Genomic DNA, 24583 nt, shown 5'->3' with positions numbered 1-24583 from the left:
AGATGCTGTGGGAGTGGAGTGGCGCGTCCATCCATCAGGCTGCCTCTTGCAGGAGCTGCTTTTATGCCTTTTGATACGAGGGACCGGGGAAGTGATCATTTCCTCTTTGTAATTAAACGAGAATAAAACATGATTAAAACAAAGAAGTAATTGCATTTTGTAGATACTGGTTTTCCCGGTCGCTGATTAAAAAATGTTGTTTACACAGTCTGGAGCCTAATAGACTCATAAATTCATCACTAGGAGCGGCCTGTGCCACAGCCGGCCATGGAAGACGCTTCTTATAGGTAAGAAGTGATGTAGTCTGGCGGGATCTGTCGACAGTCAAAGGGTAGGCTGTAAGCAGTGCACAAGGTGAGCTCCCCCTTACTGTGCACTGGTGTAGGATGGCTAAGGATCCGCCCTGGAGGAACACAGTGAGCCAATGAGCACACTCGCCTTCATGTAACCCTGTGGATCCACCCCCAAGCTGCAGCCGAGGTCTTTGGCGGATCCATAAGTGGTCAGATCACTAGAAGAGTATGTCATAAGAGACACTGCCAATGACACGCTCTTCAAGTCACTTGACCGCTGCAACCAATCTCTGGCTGCAGTGGTAATGTTGACTTTTTTATTGAAGTGGTGGCGCTGCAGAAAAATTGCCTCCTTGTCAGGGAAAGGATAGAGATTCTGCAGGGGCATGGCAGAATAACGGAAAAGAATCACTCGCTATATTGTCCGATGCCAGAAGGGGAAGGAGACTGATTCTGTCCAGAGCTCACCCCAAGCAACACAGATTAGCAGCATAACCAAAAGCAGAAAAACACCAAATTAAAGGGAACCTGTTACGTTGAACTAGGTGTCGGAGTCGCAGGCAGCATGGGGATAGATAATGCAACACTTGGATTGTATTCTTTAAATTTCCTGTTGGGTCTTGGCTTAAGAGTCCAGTGGGCGGTCCTACTCATTACTCATACGTGAAAGGCAGTCACTGAATAAGACCGCCCATTGGACTCCAAAACATAACAAGTGCAGAGTAAATTTAGGTTTCTCTGATTCCCTTCCCATAAGACTGTAGATTGTTCTGATGAAATATTTTTCCTGGTGACAGCTTAAAACTCTAAGAAGTTGTACGTTGCCTTTAGAATTAGAGATTTTTTTTTTGTAAGGGGATGAGACTCTAAAACTGCAGTAGGAATCTTTGGGTCCTATTCATTGCTACATTTGCACCTTTTTTACCTACGGTAGTTTTATCTAGCTTGTCTTTTTTGTGCCTTTATTCTTTCAAATTTGTGCATTTTTTAAAGTTTATTTTAAGTGTTTACCTGTTTTTTTTCTTGTTTGATATTATGGACGGATTTTGTAGAAATATATACCCCATCACTTTCCCTACATTTTTTTTGCAGAACATGCAACTTTCTGAGCTACAAAATTTTTTAAAAAGTTTATAGACCAAAAAAAAAGTTGATTTTGTGCATAATTCATGGTCCATTTTTGGCTCCAAAACCATAAAAAAAAAAAAAAAAGTGGCTTAAAAGAAAACTGCAGTTGATGAATCGGGAACTTTCTAGGCCTCTGTCCTTAGAATCGCTGAGGGTATACGTGAAGTACAGGCTGAATGTATAGACTATGTTTGACAATGATGTCCAGGGGCTGATAGCATCAACAACGCTCCGCTCGCTTCAATCTGTCTGCCAGAGAGCGCGATAAAGCGGGAGCGACACAGGAGGAAGCGTCCAAACAGAGAGCACCTCGTATGTTCCTTTATCTGTGCACTACATGAAGAAGCCCCGCGCCTGCAGTGTGCTTTACCCTCACCGTCTTACCACCACCCTTGCGTGGCTGCCTTACACCACGCCGTTATCGGTGCACGGGATGGAGAGCCAAGAGCACTTGTGATCTACTTCATTTGCAGTGTCTGAAGCCGTCTTTTCCTTACAGGTAGTGACAGCATGTACTTAAAGGGGTTGTCCAGAATTTGGATATTGATGACCTTTCCCTCTGCTACGTCATCAATATGAGATCTGTAGGGGTCCAACACAGATTAGCCATTTCCTTGTCCCGCATGGGCCTGAAATAAACTGCACAAAGCGGAACAGCACAGCTCCGTACACCACGTAGTGGCCATTCTCTGGTACTGCTGCTCAACGCATATTGAGTAAATGGAAACTGAGTGGCGCCGTATTCACTTCTGGAAGATATGGTCTTTGAAAAGCATTTTTTTATGGGACTGACATGGGTGTCCCGCTGTCTGATACGGAGACCCTATACCAAGTCCTGCACAACCCCTTTAAAGGTTCCTTCCATTAGGCGTGACTGCCTAGCCTTAAGACTGACGGCAATGGCCATGCACATCCCTTAATTTGTTGTACTCCTGATTTAGAATTTATTACTCATGTAAGCGGGTAGCTGAAGAATGCTTCTGTACAGAATACCTTTTGTTAAAATGTATCATTTTGTGTACAGTTTCTGTCTCCATGGTAACAGACTACAAACAAACCCTATGTAGTCTGATTACCTACATTTTGCCACTTTTTTTTGCAGTTATTAATTTGACATACCTTTTGTTTTAATTACCGTAACTTATTTTCTTAGCCCTTTTCCTTTCAAATGACAAAACTAGGAATGTACTTTATGAGGGTAATAAGCCACGGCGGAGTTGATTATTTATTTTCGGAGTCGTCTCCATACATTTTTTGCTGTGCGTGTTGTGTGGCTCCTCGGGGCAGCTCGGAGCAGTCCTATTTAGGTTTTTATTAGTAAGCCCACACAGCTGTTAAGACCCGGAACATAGACTCCGCTTTTATCTCCGGCAAGTGAATTTTCACGCAGGGGCTTTTATCACCCTCTCTAATCCCACCATTTCTGTCAGGACATAATCTCTTTCTCAAATTTACATTTTAATTACCAGACCAGCTGAACTGGCTAAAATCAATAATGTCAGCATTCCGCGGCCTATCTCCGAACCGGGAGCCCTGCCTCTCTATTTCCCACTATCGATTGATTTTCCTGAACACAGTCCTCTTTATTTCTCCCAGCAAATAGGTGCCATTTGGTCATTTAAGGCATTAAGAGAATAAAAAAAAGAGAGAATTCTTTTACCGCGCTGTTGCCGGTGCACGCAAACATTTTATTGTGATTCTTTATAGGATCCTACGAGAGATTTGTTCACTTGAGATTGCTGCAGATTTGCGTTAGGATGTTCGATAATATTTAAAATGGACTTAAAGAGAACTATTCACTTTTACAACACAAATGATCTTTCCCCCCCTATAGTAATAGCTTTGTGGTCCCCTCACCCACCATATGAGTGGTTATCATAAGGGTGTATAAACGGTGAATTGGTGACATCGCCAGTGATGCCTGACCGTAGAAGCAATTTCCATTTTGCGGTTTGATAAAAAATGGCACTGTAGGAAAAAGAGTTCTAGACCACCAGTACTGGACCTATGGGGTGGTGCGTGGCACAGGCGTTGTAGACTAAAGTTGGCTTGGAATATTAGATGACTATATCTGCTAACGTTCGTCACGGCCAGTCACTACTGTGTTCTCTATGAGAGAGCCTGCAATGCGGGCTTAGCTCTGTGCTGAATAGAGGGATCGGCCGTTGGAATTCAACATGCCTTATCCTTCACTTTCTCAGCATCATTTCTCAGGGAACAATTGAATGATCTCGCCGACTTCTGCAGGTGCAGCCAACTAATCTGATGTGTATGGCTTGTTTGACATCTTGCATAATGTACAGCTCCCCCTCTGAACTTATATCCTGCATCGAGTACCACCCCCTCGGAACCGACATCATGCCTCGTGCACCGTCCCCCTTCTAAACTGATATCCTGCGTCGAGTACCGCCCCCTTCAGAACTGACACCCTGCTTCGTGTACTGCCCCCTTCGGAACGGACATCCTGTTTCATGTGCCGCTCCCCTCGGAACAGACGTCCTGCTTTGTCTACCACCCCACCCCCCCTCGGAACAGACGTCCTGCTTTGTCTACCACCCCCCCCTCGGAACAGACGTCCTGCTTTGTCTACGACCCCCCCTCGGAACTGACATCCTGTGTCGCGTACCCCCCCTCGGAACTGAGATCCTGCGTCGTGTACCGGCCCCCCTTGGTACTGACATCCTGCTTCGTGTACCGCCCTCATCGGAACGGACATCCTGTGTCATGTACCGCCTCCCCCCTCGGAACTGATATCCTGCATCGTGTACCGCCTCCCCCTTGGAACTGACATCCTGCATCGTGTACCGCCTCCATCCTCGGAACTGACATCCTGCATAGTGTACCGCCTCCACCCTCTGAACTAACATCCTGCGTCTTGTACAGCCTTCATCCTCGGAACTGGCATCCTGTGTCGTGTACCGCTTCGGCCCTTGGAACTGACATCCTGCGTCGTGTACCGCCTCCCCTCTTGGAACTGACATCCTACCTCGTGTACCGCCTCCCCCTCGGAACTGACATCCTACCTCGTGTACTGCCCCCTTCTGAACTAACATACTGCTTCGTGTACTGCCCCCCTTGGAACGGACATCCTGCTTCATGTACCGCCTCCCTCTGAACTGACATCCTGCATCGTGTACCGCCTCCGCCCTTGGAACTGACATCCTGCATCGTGTACTGCCTCCGCCCTTGGAACTGACATCCTGCATCGTGTACTGCCTCCGTCCTTGGAACTGACATCCTGCGTCGTGTACAACCTCCGTCCTCGGAACCGACATCCTGCGTCGTGTACATCCTCCGTCCTCGGAACTGACATCCTGCATCGTGTACCGCCTCCCCCCTCGGAACGGACATCCTACCTCGTGTACCTCCCCCTTCTGAACTAACATACTTCTTCGTGTACTGCCCACCTTGGAACGGACATCTTCATGTATCGCCTCCCTCTGAACTGACATCCTGCTTCATGTACCGCCTCCCTCTGAACTTACATCCTGTTTCGTGTACCGCCACACCTCCCTTGGAACTGACATCCTGCGTCGTTTTACCGCCTCCTCCCTTCCCCCTTGGATTTGACATCCTACGTCGTGTACCGCCTCCCCCTTGGAAATGACATCCTGCATCATGTACGAAGAATTACATTTATAGGCTAGTTTGATAGAGAGGTTACACCCCCCCCCCCCCCCCTACACCTCCATTTTCTAGAAGGGGAGTATTCAACACTTGCCATCAAGGATCCACAGCGATCACAACTGATCATTCAGGGTCCCAGCAGTAGGACAACCTGGCATGCATGAGCTGATTGTTGGACCCTTGAAACAGAAAAACGGACAAGTGTTCCTCCCAAACTTAGATGGCACAAACTACAAGACAGGTTTGGGCACATGGTGACTCTTGGGCCCCAGTTCACTCTTACTACTTTTTTTGTATATTAGGTATTTTTTCTTGAACTAAATTCACTACGGCTTTTGTTCCCATTTTCTACCAGTTTTTCAGTCTGTGACGAAGGGTGGTTTTTATTTATTTGTTTCCTGCTTATTCATGTTCTTAGACTTTTTGCACAATGGAACTCCGAGACACAATTGGAGTAGAACATCTTTAATTTTTTTTTTATATATATTAATATGTTAATGCTTATTGAAATGAAGTTGTGCAAATTTTTACTCCGAAAAGCGTCAATCTTGCCAAAAAAAAACCCCCCAGCTCCGGAGTTGATGAATTGGGTGGGGTCTTGGTAAGTAATAAATTACTTAAAATGGTAAAGGAGTTGTCCAGGATTGTTAAAAAAAAAATAAAAAAAAAATCTTGTTTTATTTCTTACAAAAACAGCTCCATACCCATGCACAGGTTGTACACAGCTTAGCCGTGTCAAACTATTTCCGAAAAAAGTTTGTTTTTTTCTTTTTAATTTTGGAAAACTTTTTTTTTTTTTTAAAGATTTTGCTAATCATTACCGCTATAGCCCAACTTCCAGTAGGGGGTTAAAAAAAAAAAAAGTGAAGCGTTAGACTTTACACCTGTGTTCCGCCTTTCCCAGTGGATCACTCCTGTCCATAAATGAAGCTCTTGAGTAGTATAAGGAGGTTACTAATGCGTAAAGATACTTTGACACCCATGATACTTTATCGCACCATTTCCAGAGAAAAAAGAAAAACGTTCCATGTTCTTTTCCAAATGTGGCGCCACTTTTTGTCCATTCGTCATGTCCAGCATTGCAGCTCATCTCCATTTTGTACAAAATGTGGCCACCTGTTATGATGGTTCTCGCTTGGTTGACCACATGGAATTGTCCACTCTCCTGGTATTTGCCGCTTGTGTTGACCACTTTATACTAACGGACGACATTGTTCCAGGTTTGCATACTGCGCCAAATTCGACCCAACGTGCGAAAAACAAAAGGCCACATATCAGACCCCGGAGACCGAAAAGGAACGATGAGGAATCTGATCCGACTTCTGCTGCTGCAACGCTAAAAGCCATGCGGGACCGGCTATTGGCCTCCACCTCCTCAGCATCCAGGTATCTGGTGACTTCACCTTCAAGATCTTCTCGCAGATCATATACAAGAAATGCTTAATAAACATCCTACCTTTGAGGCAACACTGTCAGAAATATTTTAGGCAAATGTTTAGGGCCCCCGACTCCTGTATTGTCCACCAAGCTCCATCTTGTACTCTTGTGTAAATTTGGTGGCCACGCGTGGAAGCCCTATATCCTAAATAAAGCCTGGTTTCATACTAAATCTATCTCAAGCGAATCTCTGTAATGTTGATTGTTGGCCATTAATTGGGTGGCATTACAGATGTGAGTTTTCCTGGACTCTGTACCTACTGCAGTGACCTGGAGGTGGTACTGTCTGGAATCGTCACCGATCAGCCGATCATGCTTGCTCAGTGAATGTTAACTGATTTTGAGTGTTCCTCTCTCAGCTCAGGCGAGCCCAGCAGTAAAAGTGTAAAGCGGGAGGAAGAGCTATCGAGAGCACCTGTCGTCCCATTCGGATTAGATCTGCACTACTGGGGGAAGGAGCAGCCCACAGCTGGCAAAATACTCAAGTTAGTAAACTGTTTGTCTTTTTCACAAGTGGGGATTTGTGGGGTGGAGGATGTCTGCGTTCCCAGCCTTATTAGTATTAATTTCGGGGGCTTGTTTTTCTTACGAGGTGGTTTGTTTAAGCAGAGGTCATGGTCTTGCCACCAGAGCTGAGATTAAGGAAATGCAGGATGGTCCGGTTTACAAGGAGGTGAATGTCGGGCCAGGAACCACCTGGAAATGTGCCATCATAGGACCAGAATCTTGGTGCTTTATCACCAACGACTGTGAGGTCGGCCAAAATGGAGGTACAGACTGGGGCGTTAGGAGAGAGAGAGTAATAACGAAAAGCTGTAGCCCACCATTTACAGTATACTTATGGCCCCCTGAGCTTTAGACCACCATTAAGCAATCTGCAGCCTGGCCAAGTGTCTCCTCAGTGTGGGAAGCTACTGTACTCTTATACAAACCACTTTTGTGCTGTATCTATTAGTGCTGTCTGATATGCCATGTCATACGTAGGCAAACAAAAAAAAATATTGTATGGTACATACAGAAGCCACCGTACGCCGGTTCCTACAAACCACTATAATACATAGAACAGATGATACATCCATTGAATCCTTGCTTCTCCTCACCAGCACAGAACACTACAGTGAAATCATATAAAAAAATCCCATCAACAATTTAAAGCACATTTGTCAAACTCTAGTCCACGGGCCAAATCTGGCCCGCATGGTGCGTTTGTTTGGCCACTTTCAACTATATCGGCATCCTATATACTTATCCAGTTGAAAGCAGTGAAGGAGGACTGAGCATCAGCTGACGCTCCCTCTTCCATCATTCCCCCTCAGCATCTCGTGTCTCAGCGCAACGATGGTGTCATTGCAACGCACCCGCTGTACAGAGAGATTCAGAGGATCTGGAGAGACCGGAGCAGAAGGGGAGTGGGCAGAGGTGAATAAAAAAAAAATAATTGTGTATTTAGCACTATGTGAGGTCATTATACTTTGTGGAGCACTATATTGAGCCTAAATTGAATGGAGCACTATATGGGGCTCATTTAACTGTAGGGAGCATTATGTGGGGCCATTATACTGTAAGGAACACTGTGTGGGGCATTCTACTGTGTGGAGCACTAGTTATGTGGGGCCCATTATACTGTATGAAGCACTATGGGGCCATTATACTGTATGGAGCACTATGTGGGGCCATTATTCTGTATGGAGCACTATGTGGGGCCATTATACTGTGTGGAGCACTATGTGGGGCCATTATACTGTATGGAGCGCTGTGTGAGGTCATTATACTGTGTGGAGTACTATGTGGGGCCATTATACTGTATGGAGCATTATATGGAGCTATGTGAGGCCATTATACTGTATGGAGCACTGTGTGAGGCTATTATACTGTATGGAGCATTGTGTGGGGCCATTATACTGTATGGAGCATTATATGGAGCTGTGTGAGGCCATTATTCTGTATGGAGCACTGTGTGGGGCCATTATACTGTGTGGAGCACTATGTGGGGCCATTATACTGTATGGAGCACTGTGTGAGGCCATTATACTGTATGGAGCATTGTGTGGGGCCATTATACTGTATGGAGCATTATATGGAGCTGTGTGAGGCCATTATACTGTATGGAGCATTATATGGAGCTGTGTGAGGCCATTATACTGTATGGAGCATTATATGGAGCTGTGTGAGGCCATTATTCTGTATGGAGCACTGTGTGGGGCCATTATACTGTGTGGAGCACTGTGTGAGGCCATTATACTGTATGGAGCATTGTGTGGGGCCATTATACTGTATGGAGCATTATATGGAGCTGTGTGAGGCCATTATACTGTATGGAGCATTATATGGAGCTGTGTGAGGCCATTATACTGTATGGAGCACTGTGTGGGGCCATTATACTGTATGGAGCACTATGTGAGCGCATCACACTGTGGGGCCATTATACTGTATGGAGCACTATGTGAGGCCGTTATGCTGTTATACTGCTCCTACATAACATATTATATTACTTCAATATTTTATTCTAAGATCTATTCGTTAAAATTTAGGTTGTCCGTGGGACGACCCCTGTAAGTTGGTTTCCATATGAAAAAAGTTAATCGCTATATTTGATTATAAGGAAAAACGTCCTCAATTGTAGACAGACATTTTTTTATAAAGTCGCCAGCGAACCTTTTATATTTATCCAAGCTTTTAGTTTTGGCCTTCTGCGTATTGGAGTTTGACAAAACTGCTTTAAAGGGAATCAGAAGTGTTGTCGTCAGTTTGTAGCACATTTCACAACCAGACCGAATGTTCCTAATATCTCTGCCCTGTAGTACAGCTTGGTTTTCCATCATGGCAGCTCTAATACCGTTTCGTACTGCGGTTTTAGTAGGGGTAGTTGTAGCAGCAGCTCCGTCCGTTTCCCCACTTCACCTGGCACATGTCGGAGTCTTGGCATTTTTATTTTACAGCTGAGTTATTCAAGTCACAGGTGAAATCAAAAGCATATTTCACCGGCTGTCGCGTGCTCGCTGCACGCTCTCACTTTTATGCCTGGCCATAAAATAGAGGGCACACCTCTGAACCTCACAGCGTATTACTACACATCTGCCAAACTAACAAATCATAATTTACTTCCATCCGCGGCCGCAGTGACCAGAGTACAGCTAGGAAAGATGCCGGAGTGGATGGGAAGACTTTCTGGAGGAGATTCCATTCTTAGAGGTTTAAAAAAATTGTGTTTTATGCATATTTGTTTATTTTTTTATTTATTTTTTGTTTAAAATGTTCCAAAATTCTGTAGATCAGGGGTCGACTTTAGGAAAACTGCTGTTGAGCCGCTGCTAAAGCGCGTTTAATTAACTGTGCAGAACGAAGGTGATATTCGGCCATCTACTATGGACCTTTGTAGTAAAGTGTAGTGGGCATGCTCTGTGATCTGTGCCAGGAAGAGAGAGGTGGTGATCTGTAACGATTGATTTCTATAGGAAAGGGTTGTGGATATGCTCTGTGCAAAAGTCGCAGAGGAGGAAGGAGAAGGCGAGCTGTAACCATTAAATCTTATTGAAAGGGGTTGTGGGCATGCTCTATCATCTGTGCAGAAGTCACAGTGCAGGGTGGAGGCGGTGAGCTGTAAGCATTGAATTCTATAAAAAAATCGGTGTGGGCATGCGCTGTAATACAGGCAAAAGTTGCCCAACTGGGAGGAGGAGGTGAGCTGTAACCTTCACCTGTGATTGGAAGACATCCATTGATTGTTTGCTTATTCTTTTGGTTAAAACCAGATACTGATATATATAATTAGTATTGTGGGCATGCTTTACCTGTGCAGAGGTGGCTTTGCAAGGAGAAGTTGGGCTCTGACAGTGACTGGTGTAGAAAATGTGGCTGATGCATTGTGATCTGTTTAAAAGTCATTCCAGAAAGGAGGAGGTGAGCTGTAACCATCTCTTGACCTCTACGGGAGTATTGTGGGCATGCTCTGGGAACCATGTGGAGGTGAATACATGATACCATCCTGTGCAAAAGTTCATGTGTGAGTGATGTCTACATGCTCTGACCTACGCAGGGGGGTCCTGCAGGGAGGAGGAGGAGGTGAGCTGTCACTGACTCCAATTTACTTTTATGGGAGAGTGTTGTGGGCATGCTCTGACACCTGTGTGGGTGTTACTTCAGGGAGGAGGAGGAGGTGAGATGTGTCTATTATAAATTTTTCCTGGTTGACCTTGTGTTTTATGCCTCCAGCTTGAATAGAGGGGGGTTAGTCTCTGTTCACATCTGTGTTATTTATATCCATTCCGTTATACAAGTTCTGAAATAGTCTCATAAAGGACAACCGGCGCCCGTCTGACCTCATAGGCTTAAAACACAATCTGTTGGGAAGTGATCTCTGCAGAACATGAAGTGTTAGAGGGGAAAAAGCGAGGTTTTTAAAGTATAGAATCCTGAATAATTAGAGAAAAAAATCATCTAAATGGGAAGAATACTGAGACAGCGCCACTCTTCTGCAGAGGCTGTGTCTGTTACTGCAGCTCTTGTGAGGTCACCACTAGATGGCGTCAGACTGACAGCTGTAAGGACTTACCGTTTTGTGTGCTCCTCTCCTGCACAGCGAGGTTATCTCCGCCAAGGCCGTATTGAGCATGTACCGGTACTTGTGTCGTTTGATTGCTTTCTGGACGAGCTGAATTTGTAGCTAAACTTATGTCAGGTCAGGGCAGTGATGGCGTAATCCATCCATCCACGGCCGGCACTTGCAGACCTGTCACTCGTTAGCCTGCGCAGATGGGACAGCGGCGAGCTCCACATTCACGGAGGAGGAAAATACAGAGATCTGCAGATAATGGCGATAGTGGACATGGAGTATGGCGGTAGTTTCTTCATTGTTGTGATGTACACCTTCCATGCTTGTTACAGAGGAATCATGGTAGTCATCTGCACAATCCTATAAATGGAGCAGAAATGGGGTCTGTCCTATACAGGGATGATTTTTTTCATCTGTAACTTCCTATGTCAGACTCTGGCCCGCAGGGTGCATATATTTGGCTACTGACGCTGGACAGATCCCCAGAGTATATTTGGCCCTTGCTGCCAGGCGGACCTCCTGCTCAGTATCCCACTTTCACCCATATCTGCATCCTTGAGCTGACGCTCCCTCTCACATTATTCCCCCTTTACATCTGACGTCTTAGGCTACGTTCACATTAGCGTTGTGCGGCGCAGCGTCGGGTGCAGCCGTGGCGACGCATGCGTCATGCGCCCCTATATTTAACGTGGGGGGCACATGGACATGCGTTGTCTTGCGTTTTGAGACGCATGCGTCATTTTGGCGCAACTGTTAGGGCGCAGAGGACACTGCATGATGCAGTTTTTTCTGCGCCAAAAATCATGCAAAAAATGAACGCATGCGTCACAAAACGCTGCGTTGTGCATGCGTTTTGCATGCGTTGTGAGTTGCGTCGCCGACGTTGCGCCGCACAACGCAAATGTGAACGTAGCCTTAGAGCAGCGGACGCACTGACGCAACGCACTCCCTGTACTGAGATTTACAGAGGATCTGAACACACCATGAAGAGACCAGAGCAGTCGAGGATGAGTTGTTTGTGTTTTTAATGTGGGGCCTATTATACTGTATGAAGCACTTTGTTACGCCATTATACTGCGTAGAGCGCTATATGGGCCATTGTACTGTATAGAGCTCTATGTGGGCTATTGTACTGTATGGAGCACTATGTGGGCCTTTATACTGTAGAGAGCACTAAATGGGGCAATTATACAGTATGGAGCACTGTGAGGACATTATACTGTATGGGGCACTATGTGGGCCTTTATACTGTAGAGAGCACTAAATGGGGCAATTATACAGTATGGAGCACTGTGAGGACATTATACTGTACGGAGCACTATGTGGGCCCTTATACTGTAGAGAGCACTAAATCGGGCAATTATACAGTATGGAGCACTGTGAGGACATTATACTGTATAGAGCACTATGTGGGCCCTTATACTGTAGAGAGCACTAAATGGGGCAGTTATACAGTATGGAGCACTGTGAGGATATTATATTGTACGGAGCACTGTGGGCTGTTATAGAGCAGTAAATGGGGCCATTATACAGTATGGAGCACTGTGAGGACAGCATACTGTATAGAGCACTATGTGAAGTCCATTATACTGTATAAAGCAATATGAGGTCATTATACTGTATGGATCACTATGTGGGGCCCTTTATACTGTATAGAAAGCAATGCAAGGCTCGGTTATACTATATGGAGCACGGTTTGTGGTCATTTTACTATATGAAGGGCTGTGTGGGGATTACAGTTGGAGAATCATTCTGTGATTGGGTCACCATTGTTTGTTGGGGGAATAACTGAGGGGAGTACTGTGGAAGAATTTACTGTGGCCGTATCATACTGTGTCTGAGGGCACTTTTGTTGGCATCATACTTTATTATTTAAGGTTTTTTTTATCCTTAATGCTTTTTACTGCTCTTACATATTATATTACTCCAATATTTTATTTTATGATATCTATTAATTAAAATACACTTTGTTTATAGGACAACCCCTTTTAGTTTGTTTCCATAAGAAAAAGTTAATTGTTATATTTGATAATTAAAAACTCTCAATTCTAGACCTTTTATTAATAAAAATTAGGGTTGGGCGGTGACTTTATCCAAGCTTTTAATTTTTGACCCACTGTGTATTGGAGTGTGACATCCCTGCTAGATGGAGCATAAGGGGCTCGTTATCTACAACTTCCTATAGGTGGAGCAGAAGGGGCTCGTTATGTACAATTTCCTATAGGTGGAGCAGAAGGGGCTCGTTATGTACAACTTCCTATAGGTGGAGCAGAAGGGGCTCGTTATATACAACTTCCTATAGGTGGAGCAGAATGGGCTCGTTATGTGCAACTTCCTATAGGTGGAGCAGAAGGGGCTCGTTATGTGCAACTTCCTATAGGTGGAGCAGAAGGGGCTCGTTATGTGCAACTTCCTATAGGTGGAGCAGAAGGGGCTCGTTATATACAACTTCCTATAGGTGGAGCAGAAGGGGCTCGTTATATACAACTTCCTATAGGTGGAGCAGAAGGGGCTCGTTATATACAACTTCCTATAGGTGGAGCAGAAGGGGCTCGTTATGTACAACTTCCTATAGGTGGAGCAGAAGGGGCTTGTTATGTACAACTTCCTATTTGACCAATTGTATTTCAGACTGATGTAGTGGAGCGGAGTTTGTCATCCCGCGTTTCATATAGATACAGCAGAACCAGACTGATTTGGGGTGTAGTACAGATATAGCAGTGTGGAGTGTGTTCTCTGGGCCCAGCGCGGGGCGTCCGGCTCGCTGGGCCTGAATAAAGCATAGCATTAGCTTTCGCTGCAGTTTTCCATGAACCATCGGTCTCCTGGGCTGGAGGCCTTATACTGTTAGTATATACCGTGTATATATGAGTGGGCCGTCCTCTTCCTATATACAGGTTCAGCTCCCAGCATCGATTCTGGGCCCCCAATGAGACAGAAGAGGAGGTTGAGAATAAAGAAGTGGAGGCGATGCTGAAAACCCGATACATCTCATTCCCAGGAAAGTTTGTTCCCGTCCAGCACAGGTGCAAGGTGCCGCTGGCCAACGGGTCCCTGTGCGAGAGGCAAGACCGGATAAAGGTGGGCGCGCGTCGTGGGTGGGTTAGTACGGTGGGCGCGCGTCGTGGGTGGGTTAGTACCCGTGGTGTCATTTAGGGTCTTACCCGATTTCCTTTTGCTTTGCTCTTATTAAAGTGTCCTTTCCACGGGAAGATAATCCCACGAGATGAGCTCGGGGTGCCCGTGAATCCTGAGGATCGAGAGAGAGAAGCCAAGGAGAAGTTTGAGAAACAGGCCAGAGAGCAAGGTGTGTAGCACTGCCTGTCATCAGTCTGGATGTGACGCCATTATTCCTATTGTACGAGCACTTAAAGGGGAAATCTGCCGCTCCGGTTATCTTATAATTTCATCTCCCATAATACATATATTGCGAAGAATATGCCATATAGTGCTAAGATGATGGTGCTGCCATACAAAGCCAACAGACGTCATACTGGCTTATAGTTCTAAGGTAATATTGTCTTATGCAGCTCATATAATTCAGCAAATGACCCCTATATAGCGCCAGGATGATCATGCAATATACGAGCCTCGTTACATTGCCATATGCAGCACATAAAATCTTGCCGTCCCATATATAGTGGTAAGATAATAATGAAGTATGTAGCCCACATAATGCCGCCATATAGTGCTGAGATTAAAAAAAAAACACTATACAGAACATAATACTGCCATGTAGTGCTAAGATGCCGTAAGCACAATACTTCCAAGATTAAAATGTCAAATACAGGACCCATAATACCGCTAAATAGTGTAAAGATAAAAATGCCATATACAAGACACATACTGCCTAACAGTGCCAAGATAAGTCCTTATACAGGACACATAATTGATATATCGGGGCCTAAATTTTTATCCACGAAACAAATTAATAAATAGATATATATATATATTTATATATATATATTTATTTATATATATATATATATATATATATATATATATATATATATATATTATCTCTGAAGTATCGCTATAATCATACTGAAAAAAAAAAAAAAGAAAAAGTTATGGCTGTAGATAAAAGGAAAGGGAAAAAAATAACGAAAAAAAATGACACCGACCTGGTCCTCAGAGGGTTAAACAAGATTTTTTTTATATATATATTTTTTTTATTGATATTATTTTTCCCCCCCAGTCCATTGTAAAGTTTGATTCTTCAGGCGTTGAGGAAGGTATTAGATGCGCAGCCCCCCGACCACATGTTCTCGGCCCCCTCCGGCTGGGAGCTGACCCCTGCGGTTTAAACCTGATTGCTCTGACCTGTTAATCTGCAGTGTTCATCATTTCCAGCGGCTTCAAACACTAAAGCAAATTAAGTGGCTATTTCTGGTGTGGCGGGCGAGGAGGGCGGCCTGTTAGCGGGCAGGTACGAGGACAATCCGGCGGAGGCCGTACCTGAGCCAGTCACTTGTGAAATAGCATCTCTCCGCTAACTACAGTATTGATTCCTCCCGTCCGTCCACAAACTCTGTCATTTTCTTCCCCCCCCCCCGACACTAAATTTCGGTAACAATACACAAAGACCCCATCAGCACTCGAAAAAAACAGCAATTTTTTCTTTTTCTTTTTTTTATTTATTGATTTTTCAGAAAAGCCTTTAAATTGCTCCTTCATTTGCTGTAGCGCTCATTTTATCTGCACTGAGTGGCGGTATTCCTTTCCTTGTGTTTAAACAATCGCCTCGTCCGCTCGGTTACTAAACTGTGACGCCTCATTATTTCTGCGAGGTCCCTTAATCCTCCGCATCTCGTCTCCGGCTCTCGATTTGGTCTCGCACCAGTCATGGAAGCAGAGACGGGGGGTGGGATTGAACTCGAGCAGTCAGTCGGGTTGTTGAGTGACGGGATTCCCACCCTTGTCTTTGGAAATGGCAACAGCGGGAATGGAAAAAGGGTGAATAGGATATTTAAAATGGGGTCGTCCCCCCGTAACTGCAGCATAGGGGATACATTGGTATTCATCCCTGGGGTTCTGACCGCTGGGAACATTACTGATCCTGGAAACGGACACCTGACCAGGTGCAGCGGTCAAATAGAGGATTTGGCTTCCAGCCTTCCTGGGATGACCCTTTGAAAAAGCATTTTCTGGTTTAGGAAAACCCCTCTTCCCAGATGCAGTTTAAAAAAAAAAAAAAAAAAAAAAAAAAAAAAGGGGCTTTACTCACCCTCCACAGGTCCATCACTGAGTCTCCACCTCTGTTCCCGAGGTTTGTTGCTATCTGCAATAATGCTGCAGCCAATCACTAAGCTCAGCAGCTCTGCCCAAGCCTTTGAGCTCTGAGTGGCTGAAAACAATAACAGCAGGAGCAGCAGTAAAGACTAAAAAAATGGACCGGAGGATGGTGAGTAATGCATCATTATTATTTTTTATTATTATTATTATTTTTTTTTATACAGTGACCAGAAAACCCCTTCTCGGTATGTGATGTGCAGTGCATGTCAGGGGTACATTTTGACAGTCTGGGGAAAAAAAACGTACAATAAGCATCATAGAAAAAATAAGTGAAAATGTATGTATTTTTTTTTTTCCCAACCCCACAAAAAAAGGCAATTTAAAAAATCGTATGTACCCCAACATGGCAGCAATAAAATATTACCGATCACCATGCGAAAAACCAGCCCTCATATATCCATCAACAGAAGAGTAAAAAAAAAGTCTCGGAGAACGGGGACACAAATGGAATTTTTTTAAATTAAATTTTAATTTATCATAAGACTTAAAATAGAAAAATAAAATGGACACGTTTATTATAATCACTGCACCGCAGAATCCAGGTACTGGGCCACCACAAAACCCAAGAGGAAAGATGAAAGATTGCCCATAACTGCAAGGATTTGTTTATTATTTATTGTATTTTTCCGCCGCCTCCTGACATTAAGTCCTGGAACCGCTTTTCATTGTCATTTTCATTTTCTCTCTTTCTTTTTTTTTTTCCCAGATTGGAGAGACCCGGAACTGATGTGGGAAATTGAGCAAGCTACCGGGGAGGATCTGGGATCATCCACATGTCACAAGAAAGGAAAGAAAAAGAAGAAGAAGAAGAAAAAGTATCCGAACCTGACGGACCTGAAGCAGAAAGCCAACACGTCCCGCTCCCGCCTGGAGAAGAAAGTGTTTAACACGTAAGACCCCCGACCACCGTCGCCCTCTAAGCCCAGATGCATGGGTATACGGGGGTCTCCGCCTGATGTGATATGATGATGGAGGAAGGACTGTCTAAAGGGTTATTTTGTGTTTGTAAAATCAAGCAACTTTACTATTTACTTTTTTATTGAAAACCCTCTCTGTTCTTGAGAACGGAGGGATTTTTAATTTATAGTGTACAGCTCGTAGCGTAGGTTACTGACCACCTCTGTGTATCAGCGGTGGCCGGTCTCCTGGGTAAGGAGCACATTTTTTACATCTTACTTGTAGTGATAAGCGAACATGCTGGGATAAGGTGTTATCTGAGCATGCTCTGGTGCTAACCGAGTGTCTTCGGCGTGCTCGAAAAATATGTTCAAGTCCCGCAGCTCCGTGTCTCATGGCTGTTCGACAGACACAACACATGCGGGATTGTCTGTTTGTTAGGCAGTCCCTACCTGTGCTGTGGCTGTCAAACAACCATGAGACATGCAGGTGCGGAGACACAAACATGTTTTTCGAGCTCGCCGAAGACACCTGAGCATGCTTAGATAACACCTTATCACAGCACGCTCGCTCATCACTACTTGTAAGCACTCCTCCAATACTGAAGAGGCAAAACTGCCTCCAGACCGGGCGCCTCAGACATGCAGCTGGTCCAAACTGTCAACCATCAGGAGCGCACCGCCCCCGACCGGGAGGAGCACATGGCTCCTGCAGAATGAACGTGAGCCGCCGCCTTTAAGTTTGTCCTCTCGTTATCATTTCTTCTTTAATTTGGCATGAATGTGAAGAAACATGATGTCATGTGCTTTCTCTCTCGAGATATAAAAAAAACAATAGAGCAATATTGTCCTAAGGAAGTGGTTTTTACACTAGTGCTGTAAAAGTAAGTGCCCCCCCCCCCCCCCCTTCCCCGAGCAACCTATGGCGGAAATTACCTGCTTCAGTATTCCAACAGCAATAATTGGCCCCCGCTGTCACAAGACTTCATGGCAGACAGCCTGTAAAAGGACCAGGGCCCCGAGCGGGTCTGTTTGGCTCTTACCAGCCAGGAACTTTGGCCTCAGTTACTGGCTGCAGCGCTCTCTGCGTGATGTCAGCGCTGCAGACAATAACTGACAGCACCATGAGCATCAGTAGAGACTCAGCTGGACCCGGGGAGGGCGAGTCAAGCATTTAAAAAAAAAAAATGTGAGGACACTTTGCAAAAAAAATCTGAAGCCCACAGATGTGAGGACCCCCCACCCATCACCAGGGTTGGGATTTCTTCGTCTCTGGTGATCTGACCAGCCTTTTACACACTCATCCTGTCGATCCATTTCTGATGTATGGAAGGTCAGGACTCCAGCCAAAGTCTATGAAGAAGGTAGCCATTTTTTTGCACGACCACCATTCCTGGCAATTTGGGACTTGAGCCCTTGTTCTGGCAATGAGTGGGGGGGACCCATCTCCCATCTATACATTATACGGTATCAGGTGATCATTTTGTAGACTGTTGATGGCGATAGTTGAGAGTTTCCATAGTCTTGCAGGCTGGAGCGCGTCGGGTTATCAGGATTAGGCCACATGTATGAGAATGATCTGGAGACGTCGCCCGGAGATGGCGCTGTAACGTGCCCGCTTGGCATTGCTCTTTTTACTCTTCACATCCAGACAAGTTTTCTAATAGTCTCGTAATTAGGTTGAGTGTCTGCGCCTCGGTCCCCCCGTACACCAGCGCCGCTCCATACCCCAGTGCACATCATAAAACATGGCGCCTGACAGCTGCTATCACAACACAAATTATATGACGGCAACAGGTCTTAATTACCGTGCGGATGGACATCTATAGGAGTGTACCAGACATCAATTAACGGCGCCCTTTCCCTGAGAACAAACCAGATTTAATTAGCTCTGGGGAATTGGAGGGAAATCATGCGTCCAGCTGTGGAAACACTGACAAGTCATTCCCGATTGTTGTAAATAAGATGTCCTGTGGCAGGCGGCTGACATGGCCACGTCCTGGTGCCGCTCTGCCCGCCATCTCTCCAGAAGCAGCTGGCGCATGTTCTTCAGACGATGATGATTGCCTTGTACTGTTCGGTTTTTTTTTTTTGTTTTATTCTCCAAGCAAAATGTTGCTTATTTAATATTAAGTAGACGGCACGCATCATCTGAACCCGACCACATCTATTGGGGGCGTCCTGACTCCATGAACGGAGGGTGTCGGCGTGAGGAGAGCAGGCACCAGATACTCACTGTATAAATTGGATCCTCCTTCCTTGTGTTGTCGTTGCAGCCCCTTCTCGTACATCTAAGAGACTGTCGGCATAATCTGTTCCACTTCCACTTTGGGGAACAAGATCTGCGCATGCGCAACATGTCGCGTGGATGGCGTCAGTCAAGGCAGGAGAGACCGATTGTGAAGGCAGAGGGTGCGCCGAACGTGGTCTGTAGATGTCCACCGGACCGCTCGGCTCAGTCTGTCCTGCCTTCATTGATGTAACTGACATTATCGACACATCCTATTGCGCTTGTGCAGCTCTTGTTCTCTACTACCCAGGCGTGAGAGTCGATGATGGCAGTCAAGGCTGGAGAGACCGCAACTGCCAGGACGGAGGAGGCACCGGTCATGGTCTGGAGACGCCCATTGGACTGCTCAATTAGCATTTGGAGAGGAACAGTTGTGAAAGGCATCTTCTTAGCCACCACCCGAGATGTCCGGCCTCTCCCCACGCGGGATACATGCACACTCATACTGCATGTGTATGTGAGGTGGTAGGAATAGCGGAACCAGCATTAGGATAGAGGATCACTTCCCGATTGCTGGGGCTCAGACTGCTGTGAGCCCCACTGATTTCGACAACCAGGGCTCAGAAGAGTCCCATGTGAGTGGAGCGGTGGTGGATCATGCGCAGTTCTTCTCCAGTCATACTTAATGGGAGTGCCGAAGACCAGCCGACCACTGCGCTCCTCCATCTCCAGCGGCCCTTAGAGAACGGATAGAGGAGAGGCGCACGTGGTCAACCACCGCTCCACTCATATGGGACTCTTGGGAAAGGTGGGGGTCCCATTTAACATTGGTCTTCAAGTAGTCTTTCACATTTGCGCAAAGGTTTTGCAACATTTTCAAAAAGTTGCAAATGATGAATTAGGCGAAACCATCTGGATAAGGAATGCCACGGCCATAACTCTGAGCAAAAGGCAGACAAAACCCGAGGAAGGAGAACTATAAAGGGGTGCAAGAAAAGAAGCCACCATAAGACCACGTTCACACAGTCAGCATTTTACCTCAGTATTTGGAAGCCAAAACCAGGAGTTGGGTGATCAATACAGAAGTGGTGACGTGTTTTTATTATACTTTTCCTCCGATTGTTCCACTCCTGGTTTTGGCTTACAAATACTGATGTAAAATATTGACCAAATACTGAATGTGTGAACATGGCCTTAAGGTGTACCAAACACTTGTTCTTCACAGACTCGTTAGAAAAACAGACGTGTACAGTGCCATAGATTATAATGGCTATGTGTGCTATCCGTGACAAAAAAACAAAAACAAAACATACCACACTACTGGAAACACAGGCGTGTGAATGAGGCCTTGAGTGGAGTATTTTACAGATGAAGTCTTAACACTCAAGTGATGGCTGAAGACCACTTCAGGACCCCATATTCTTAGGTACTCTCCAAATCGGCATAATGATTGCCTATGTCGCCTTAATATTCAGCATGGAGATCGTAGAGCGGGGTCTAAGCGCAGAAGGCGTGCTTGAATACTATGTTTCAGTCCCATGTCTGCTGTTAGACAGCAGCAACACATGCAAAGATTGGCTGTTTGTTAGGCAATCCCCTGCATGTGTTTTGGCTGTTTGACAGCCACGAGGACTCGAACATAATATTCGAGCAGCACCTGTACGATATTTCACAAATCTGATTCATTTTGTTGACACTGTAAAACTGATTTTTTTTTTTATTTTTGTTTGTGCAAAAATGCAAAGTTGTGAACAAGCCCTTACATAATCTGTGATACGGTCAATGACTGCCGTTGATCAGGTCTGCGATGCGCCAAGATATTAATATATGTGTATCCGTCTGCGCTCTACGTATAAATAATGTATGTGCCCAGGATCAATAGCGGCAGAGAATTAGGAAGAGGCTTCTAAATTGGATTAAGACAGGACATCCAGACGGTCGTAGCCCGGCACAATGTGGATAACAAGGATACCGCGCCTTTGTCTACCGCAAGGCCTGCTTGGACGGCTGCCATTTATCTTGTAAGGTCGGCGGTGAAGAATAATGACAAAAGGTGGAGTGCGCACATTAAAGCCGGAGTTCAATTTGTTTACTCCTGTTATTAAAACCTTGTTGAATTAAAAACTATTTGTATGGCGGTACTTAATTTACTTAACACGTCTAATTTGTTCTGCCTGATCAGAACGGGAGGGACGAGCGGTAATTAATGATACCGCCTCCATTATTTTTTTCCCCCCCCCCTCTTACATACCTTATTATAAACACTCTGGCAAAGGTAGAAATAAAGCCGCGACCTCTGTTATTTTTTTGCCTAATTTTTCCCTTTTTTTTTTTCCTTTTGCAGGGGATCAGTAAAACGAGTGATAAGCGCAATGAACCAAATGGATCAGCGGCGACACGAAAAGTTTGCAAACCAGTTTAATTATGCATTAAATTAAAACCCGCCAGAGAGCGAGCGAGATAAAGCATCCAGAGCCGCCTTTTACATGGAAGACTTGTTTTAAGGACCTTTTTTTTTAAAAAAAAAAAAGAAAAATTGTTGTAATATATTGAGATATTTTTTCCCCTAATGGTTATGGTTTAACTTATTTGCATAATTTGTTGTACTTTATGGATTTTTTTCTTTTTTGAAGACTTTACAGATTTGTATGTTATTTTAAAGAAAATTGCAATTACTTGGTTAAAAAAATGATATATATATATATATATATATATATATATATATATATATATATATATATATATATATATATATGGTATATATATATATATATACGGTATATATATATATATATATATATATATATATATACGGTATATATATATATATATATATATATTATATTTGCAAGAATAGTAGAATTTTAGTACAAACCCCCAGTAAGTAAGTTTTAAAAGAATCTTTAAAAAAATAATTAAATAAAGACAAATATTTGTGTGTTTTTTTTTGTGTGCACTTGCTCTGCTATACATGATCAGGTAAAAATCAAACGGTGAGTTGGGGGGCAGTTAAAGGGTTATTCCGGTCTACAGAAAGTAACTCCACATTTTTTTTCGATTAGTGTGGATCCCAATCTCAGCGATTGCCAGAACGAGCGACATATTGTTCATAGGTGTCACGATGATAGCTAAGCCATTTTTCAGCCACTTTTTTCCCCTCTTTTCTTCAGTCTACAGACGTCTGTACACAAAGAGATGAGTTTACATCCTGCAGCCTATGAAAGTCTATGGAGGTTTGAAAGGGGCGAAGAGAAACTGAAGAGAGACAGACTGTTGTACTTTTTTATTTCCAGAGCTGGATTCACAGCTACACTGCTCAGTAGTGCTGTATAATGTCTTCCATGCTGCTGCTGCTACTTCTGAACATCGGCTACATAGAAACAATTGAACAGGAATCCCTCATCTGTGTATACAGTGTGATGGAGATATGGCAACATTATGTTTTCCCCCTACTAACTCGGAGAGAACGGGAAAATTAGAGAAGGGAGCAAAGGGAAAACTAGTGAAAATGGAAAAGGATGTTCCCATATTGTGCAGCATGAAGATTACATACCAATGTTCTCGGGTGTCGTCCTTGTTGCATCCATTTTCCCTGAAGCGAGTGAACCGTGTGAACTTTTTTTTATCCATTGACTCATCACAATGTATCGGGTGAAACTAGGATGTAACTCTAAAGTACACCATATGTCTTCCTAGTGTCATCCTAAGGGTATGTTCACACTGTCTTTTTCCACTGGTTTAATGGGTCAACTAAAAAAAAATATAAGAGAGAAATAAGTGCTAAGGAAGATCCATAAAAAGAAAAGGTTGAAAAAGCGCTCAGGATGCCCAGATGTCTTCCAGGTGTCTTGAACCTTCCCATTGATTTATCTTGTAAAGTATGAAGCGTCTGCAGAGCAGAAAATGCTTGGAAAATGATCCGAACACTTCTGTTAACTTCCTTTGCTTGTTTGGGAACCTGAAGTGATTACAAAAAAAAACAAAAAAACTCCAAAGTATAAACATAAGCAGCAAGTAGTTTTGACAGTAGTGCATATGTTCAATTTTTTGAGCTTTTTCAGGCGGGTTTCAGAGCGGAATTCCCTGAAAAAGCCGTCGTGTTCACGTAACCGCTGTCTTTAGAATAATGCTAGTTTCATACAGATTTTTAAAAATCCTCAATAAAAACTGCTTCAAATACGCACTCAATACTTCTATTCCTTTCAATGGATAATCCACTGTGTCGCTCATACTGGAAGATTTTTGATAGTTTTTCTCCAAGGGGTTTTAGAAAAAATGAAAAAAATGGGATTGAATTCATTCCAAACTTGACACAGTCAAGTCAAAGGTGTCAAAAACATGGTAGGAAAAAAAAAGTTATAAAAACTATTAAAGGCTATGCACACAAGGAGTTGTGTTGGAATGGAAACTATCTCAAAAGACACAAAATCCTTAAAACTTTGAGTTTCTGCTCCGAAAACTCAGCAAAAGGACTCCTTAAAAGCCTTTAAAATCCCTCCAAAAGAAAAAAAAAAGCTGTGACTTTATTTTCGGAAAAACTCTTCAATTGCTTTTCCAAGCAAGGGAGAAGAGCTGTATAATCTCTACAAGGGGTTGTACATTCAGAAAACTTCCTGATTTGTGCAGTTCTTTGTAGAAAAAAAAAAATCACTTCGACGGCCAGTCCAATGAACTCGGAGGCTTGTGCCATCTACAACGGTAAAGTCACTGAGCTGAGTGATTGGTTGCAGCAATACTGATGTTCTGTCACCGCTGCAGCCAAGTAATGGAAATCAGAGCAGCAGCGGAGATTTGGCTCCGGGTCCAGGGAGGGTAAATAAGGTAAAATATTTTTTGATATTTTTTTTTTTCCAATGAACTGTACATATCAGGATAAGTTTTCCAAAAGGGGACAACCTCTTCAATTTTCATTGCTTCTTTTCAAAGTGGTAGAACCTGGAATTCGGGTACATTCCCATGGAGCAGATATGCTGAGAATTTGCGTGAAGTATCAGCATTGTGAACTCTCGAGAGGTCATGAATCACGATGAGCGGACCCGTGGATGGTCGGGTTCAGCCGAACTGTAGTTCAAAGTTGGGTTCGGTATCCAAACATGACCTCGAACACCATAGAAGTCAATGGGGA

The 24583-nt window shown here is 44.2% G+C and overlaps 1 protein-coding gene across 2 annotated transcripts in view; it reads left to right on the top strand.

Annotated features, from left to right (window-relative positions):
- UVSSA (UV stimulated scaffold protein A) overlaps positions 1–22140 on the top strand; it is an 81510-nt gene extending 59370 nt beyond the window's left edge. The window contains exons 9-14 of one of the 2 annotated variants that reach the window (XM_077280207.1): positions 6269–6434; positions 6845–6970; positions 13935–14118; positions 14233–14344; positions 17039–17222; positions 21803–22140. In XM_077280207.1, the coding sequence (XP_077136322.1) occupies positions 6269–6434; positions 6845–6970; positions 13935–14118; positions 14233–14344; positions 17039–17222; positions 21803–21896 (866 nt within the window). In that variant the 3' untranslated portion in view covers positions 21897–22140. The remainder of the gene's footprint in view (positions 1–6268; positions 6435–6844; positions 6971–13934; positions 14119–14232; positions 14345–17038; positions 17223–21802) is intronic. The other variant, XM_077280208.1, reaches the window with a different exon arrangement.
- Positions 22141–24583: the final 2443 nt, after the last annotated feature.

The sequence above is a fragment of the Ranitomeya variabilis genome, chromosome 1 (genome assembly GCF_051348905.1).
Source record: "Ranitomeya variabilis isolate aRanVar5 chromosome 1, aRanVar5.hap1, whole genome shotgun sequence".
NCBI classification, from domain to species: Eukaryota; Metazoa; Chordata; class Amphibia; order Anura; family Dendrobatidae; genus Ranitomeya; species Ranitomeya variabilis.
The sequence above is the reverse complement of the archived record's forward strand: the minus strand, read 5'-3'. Positions and strand labels throughout refer to the sequence as shown.